This window comes from Sinocyclocheilus anshuiensis, unplaced genomic scaffold (genome assembly GCF_001515605.1).
Source record: "Sinocyclocheilus anshuiensis isolate Anshui unplaced genomic scaffold, SAMN03320099.WGS_v1.1 scaffold80, whole genome shotgun sequence".
Classification (NCBI taxonomy): Eukaryota; Metazoa; Chordata; class Actinopteri; order Cypriniformes; family Cyprinidae; genus Sinocyclocheilus; species Sinocyclocheilus anshuiensis.
In genome coordinates, this window is record NW_015554102.1 from 2,236,953 (window position 1) to 2,243,009 (window position 6,057).

Below are 6,057 nucleotides of genomic sequence, written 5' to 3' on the forward strand. Positions count from 1 at the left end.
GTAGTGTGTCAGTAGGAAATATCAGTTTACATTTCCAAACATTCATTTTGCCATTAATTGTAATAATCCAGTAAGATTTTTGTTTGCACAAAGAGTCTGACAACAGCCAGCGCTCCACACAGAGATCTGATCTAATCATCATCCAGTCTGTCTGGAATGACATGAAGAAACTGAGACCGACTAAATCCAGAAGATCTGTGGCAACGTCTCCAAGATGCTCCAAGTAAAAGTGTAAATAATATAAAATAATATAAAATATTATTTATATTGTTAAATATAACAATATAATAAAGCACGCATAATATAAAACATTACAAACTATATATATATATATATATATATATATATAATAAGAGCCCCTCCGAGGTGCTCCCGAGACGCCTGTTGCCTTGTTAGAGTGTTAAGCTGCGTTCTTGAACCACTTAATGAACCCTCTGCCCCCATTAAACCCACCATGCCACCCCTGCCCACCAGATCCTCTCTGGAGGCATGGATACTGTGAACGGGGCCCAGCCTCTCTCTGGACCCACCCAGGTGTTCGGCACCAAGCTCACGTCGTCTCGGCAACAGGTCGAGGTTGTCCCGAGAACGCTGGTGTCGTGCAAGCGAATCCAGGTGTTCACGGGAAGAATATCGGGAAGCAGGTTGGGACAGCGAGCCAGTGCCGGAGTACATACGACCGTAGGAGGCAGCTGGGACACCTCTGTGACCCAGTGTTGAGGTCCTGTACCAAGACATCTCGCTGGGAGCCCGACCCACGGCAGACAGGCCCTGCAGAGCAGGAGGGCATCCCAGACGATTCTTCAGGATTCCTGAGAAATGGATGCAGAGGGGTTTAGTACGACTTTCTATGCACCGATATTAAAATTCTGTCAATACATGAAAATAGCAATAAGCCAATAACTATTTTCATGCAAATAAGATGTACAGAATTTATATAATTTATACTATTTTATTTTTTATTTTTTTCTTAATAACAATTTAATGAAATTACAAAAATTTCTAAATCAATTAAAAATACTGTAAAACACTAAAAGCTAAAACAAAAAATTTTAAAGTGTCATAAAATTTTAAATACTAACTTTAAGTAAGTGTTAGATGATGGAAAAATAATCTAAAAAATAAAAATAGGGGAAATAAGTCAATAAATTATTAAGTATTAAATATTTAATATTGGCCAGTGTTATTTTAGTATCACTGAGATAGTGTTATAAGTTTTATTAATATTTTCAATTAGTTTTATTTTAATTTTAGTTAAAGTTTTAGTAACTGGAGTTGTGTATTTTTGTGTATTTATATATATATATATATTTAAACATGTCAGCATAGTTTTATTAATATTTATTGCAGTTTTAGTCATTTTAATACATCAAGTTAAACTAATGAAAATAATCAATGTTGCGTAGGAAACTAGCTGAAAAATAAGTTTAATGTTTTTAAATATTTTATTTCAGTTAATTTTTATGTAATTTATTTTTTAATCACTTGCTATGAATTTAGTTTTAGTTAACTATAATAATATAAATAATAACCCAGATATCAGCCAATAGCCAGTATAGTGTAGCATTGTTTCATTTGTTTTTAAAGATTAACTCTATGTGAACATTAGATGACAGCATCTAAATGCAAAAACAGAAGGAATAAACATGCACAATTAAATATCATAATGTATTGTTATTGGCCAATATTGGATAACATTTTGAATGAATGTGTGCCTCACCCTTGCGGTGTCTGTGTGTGAGTCCGTTCTCATCTCCGCTGGTCAGCGCTGCATCTGGCTGGTTGTTATTAGCTGCGTCCTTGCTGTAGTCACCCCCTAGGCGGCGCTCTGAGCCCCATTTCTGCAGTGAGTGTGCCTCGCAGCCTTCCAGCGCCGGCCAATAGGAGAGCAGGTCATTGCCATCCAGCTCTGACAAATAAACAATTCCATACACTAACAGTTGGGTATCACAAAACTAAGAATGAAACTAACTTTCTGCACTCCTCTGGCTTCAATAACAGTCACATAGACAACTGCAACAATAGTTTTGGTACCTTTTCCACCATTGTGTGTGGGCTCTGTGAGTAAACGTTTGCCGTGACCAGACCGTTTGAAACGCCGCTGGATGCGTCCACGCAGCCGCACATTGTCCTCGCTCTCTGATGATGGGATGGACAAACTCCGCTCCTCTTCCAGTGAGAGATCAGAATCTGAGTCTGAGTCCTCACCTGACAGACAAACAGAAGAATAGATAAACTAAATGACACTAATTCTGACATGATGGTCACAGACACTAGAATTTGACAAGTAAAGAATGACCAGCAAGCAGTTAAGGAGTGTGTGTAAGTGTGAATACGTACATGCATGCAGGTTATTGTGTGTTAGTGTACCTCCGTTGCGGTGAAACATTGCCACGTCCAGGTCAGTGGCCCCTGTGTGACCAAGAGTGTGTTCTAGAGTCTGCCGTGCCAGGAGATTCTCCCTGAGAAAAACATATACGCCAACTTTCAGGCTTTCAGTTTGCTACATATGGATACTACATACAATAGGTAGTCAACAAAAATGCCTACAAATTTGTACATGTTTTCACAGTTCAGCTTACAAATGATGTATAATGTACAATATTAAGGTGATATACAATCTACAGTTGTTTATCTTTTATTTTGCATTTGTTTTATTACAAAATACACTGCTCAAAAGTATGTGGTCCCTAGTTATTTATTTATTTTATTATGTTGTTGGAAGAACTGTTATGCTCATCAAGGCTGCATTTATTTGGTCAAAAATATGGTAAATACAGTAATATTGTAAAATATTATTACAATTTATATAACTGTTTTCTATTTAAATATATTTTAAAATGTTTTTTTTTTTTCTTGTGATGGCAACGCTAAATTGTCAGCAGCCAATGCTCCAGTCTTCAGTGTCACATGATCCTTCAAAGTCATTCTAATATGCTGATTTAAAAACATTTATTTTGGTGGAACATCATTTATTTGAAACAGATTTCTTGCGAAAGTCGAATTTGAATTTGATCAATTTAAATGCATAAAATAATAAAATAATGCATAAATGAATAAAATAATTAATTAAAATAAATAAATAAACAAATCTCACTAACCCCAAACAGTAGTGTATATTATAAGCATAAGAATTTGAGTGAATAGTATAATAGTATAATACAGCTATAAAACTTTACATAAATTTAAATGACACCATTTTTTATGAATTAACAATGAACATATTTATAACATTTATTAACAATTAATATATATTTATAATAACATAGCATAGTAAAAAAAAAATACAGTAAAATACGTAGTTCATTGTTAGTTCATCACACCTTATTTTAAAATATCACCAATATTTTTCCTATACATATTACACCTTATTTATTTTCAAATGTGCTTATTTTTAGGTATACAACATAATTTTAAGAATTGTGAATCTGAAATTGATGTGTTGACAGACCTGGCACTGCTGACTGGTGAGATGGTTGAAGCTCCGAGTGTGATCCGGTGTAATCCGCTCTGCTCCAGCAGGGAGGCGCTGTTGTATGGATTTTGGCCCTGCACACATACAGCAGGTTACAAATCCACATGCTCATTTTCACTCAGTGAAGTCAAATATGGGTTTGTGTTAAAGATGTATGTGTAAAACTGTGCATGTGTCGGGGGTCATATGATAATATGTATGTTTGTGTTGACTAACTGTGATCTGTGGAGGTCTGGGAGCTTCTTCACTGGGGCTTTTCTTGCCCAGACAGGCCAGTTTCCAGGCCTCCTGCACCTCAGAGTTCAGGATAGTAAAAACCAACAGTACAGCCAATCCCTGAGACACGTGAGTAGGAGAATAACATTACACTACATTATTCTTTTTTCGTTGTACATGCTCCCATTGGGTTCTATTTTTAGGAAGCATGGTCTGTCTTTCCATTGCTATGCAGAGTAGAACACAACTATCAAAGTGTACAGGGTAAAAAATGCAAAAATGACAATGACAAACACACACAAAAGAAAGAGATGAGTAAGAGCCAGTGCACACTTACCTGTACGCAACAGAGGACAATGAACAGGTAGTGGAACGCCAGGACACTGTTATTAACAGCCATAAGACCAAACAACCAAACACATGTACTCAATAATAACAGGAGGAAGGCACTGCGGATAGTAGAACTGAGAGATAGAGAGAGAGAAATAGAATAAAAGGAATTAATGTAGAATAAAGAGGCGAAAAGTCATAAATTCTGTGCTGAAAATTTGACACATTTGATGCTAGAAACACGTGCAGGGAAGAAGCACCATTATAACCAGTATCACTTTGTAATGTGATGTAATGTAATGTAATGTAATGTAATGTAATGTAATGTAATAATTTTTGGTTGGGGAGTAAAGAAAAAATGCTCACTTTGGTTTTAAAACATCTTCTTTTGTTTTTAGTATTAGAAAGAAATTCATACAGGTTTGGAACAATTTGAAGGTGAGTAAATGATGACAGAATTTTCATATTTTGGGGTCACCTAAATAATATTCATGATGATAAATTTTCAAGTTTCCCCTCCCACTTTCCAAATTGATTGTTCCTGAACACATGCATGTTGTACTCACATCACGGGCAGCTTCTTTATCTCCTTCTGAGTGGGGTTACATGTCATACGCAGGACCATTAAAAACATCCCACCATTCATCTGTAAACAGAGAGATTTGTCAGTTTAGACAATCGTTGCAGTACTTCACACATCCAGATAGAAAATTACAAAGACACATAAAAACACATAAATGGCACAAACAACACAAACACACTGAAGAGCAAAATACCAGGATGACGACGCTAACTGGTCCTGCAAAGCTCCACATGAGCTTATCGTACATGGAGATCCAGCAGAAATCTGGGTTGCCATACCCCTCTGGATCCAACCCAACTGCCAACCCTGCAACACACATATATGTCACAGAGCATAACTGCCTGAAAGTACACGTGTGTGTGTGTGTGTGTGTGTGTGTGTGTTTACACACCTGTAATGATAGCAGGGACTCCCCAGCCAATAGCATAGTAGAATCTCATTGCTCCATAGTTGATGTTTCTCGCTTCTGTTTGCATACGGTAAATATGAAGAGCTTCCACGAACAGCCACGCAAATGCCGACATAAAGAAGTAATGGAGCAGAATCGCAACCACCGTACACAGGAACTGCACCAATCAAAGAGAATTAGACTGAATGAACCAATTAAACCAGAGAATAGACAATAACAGAATATTGCATGTATAAAAAAACATTAGTTTTATACTACATTAAAAGAATATTTCTTTCTATTGTGTTCTTGGCCTGATAAAAGTGGGAGACGCTGTGGCTTTGTTGTTTGCACATGTGTTCTGACTTATTGAGATGTGGTGCTCAGTTGGGTGTTGTGAGTTCAAATCCAGCTTAAACCATTTCCCGATCTCATTTCCACCACTTTCTGAATGCTATCTGCAGTACATGTCCAAAAAACAGAATCTAAGGTCTAAAATCAATACATGCCAGCAAAGTCAATGTTCGAGAGAGATGATGAATTATGAATGAAAACATACTCTATCACAAACACACCCACATCCCAGTACAGTGGTTGAAATGAATGAACTCAGCAGTAACAGGCTTTTAGTGTGAGTGGTTTGCACTCCTGAGAATAACGTCTGTTAAAAATGGTGTTAACCTGCTTTAGAAAGAGAACTAATGTGTGAGTGTCTGTCTGAGGACAAGAGAGATACAGAGAGAGCGTCTGTCAAGAAAAGTGTTTAATAACGTCTGGTTCCCAGCTCACTGCGTAGTATCAGTGGCTTTTGTACCATATTGTGCTAATGGCTGAAATGTCAGTTTCTGAATGACAAATCATATTCAAGCTGCCAAGTGCTTTATCCTGACAATCAGCTCGCTTTCTGCTGAACTATTCATGATCTTTAATACCTGCTGTTACACCTGCCTTTATGAAAGCTTTAAAATATAAAGTGGGCTCTAAGCGTCTGAGACCACTTTAAAAACCTGGGACTTTTTTTATTCAGAATGGAAAATAAACAAAGCTGTAGGTTCTAAAACAAAG

The 6,057-nt window shown here is 36.8% G+C and overlaps 1 protein-coding gene across 1 annotated transcript in view; it reads right to left on the reverse strand.

Annotated features, from left to right (window-relative positions):
* Positions 1-6,057, reverse strand: part of LOC107669597 (cadherin EGF LAG seven-pass G-type receptor 3-like) — a 43,330-nt gene that overhangs the window by 2,346 nt on the left and 34,927 nt on the right. The window contains 10 exon segments of the mRNA XM_016461898.1: positions 349-812; positions 1,721-1,909; positions 2,035-2,208; positions 2,341-2,462; positions 3,452-3,549; positions 3,692-3,811; positions 4,029-4,155; positions 4,588-4,667; positions 4,798-4,910; positions 4,996-5,170. Of these exon segments, the coding sequence (XP_016317384.1) occupies positions 349-812; positions 1,721-1,909; positions 2,035-2,208; positions 2,341-2,462; positions 3,452-3,549; positions 3,692-3,811; positions 4,029-4,155; positions 4,588-4,667; positions 4,798-4,910; positions 4,996-5,170 (1,662 nt within the window).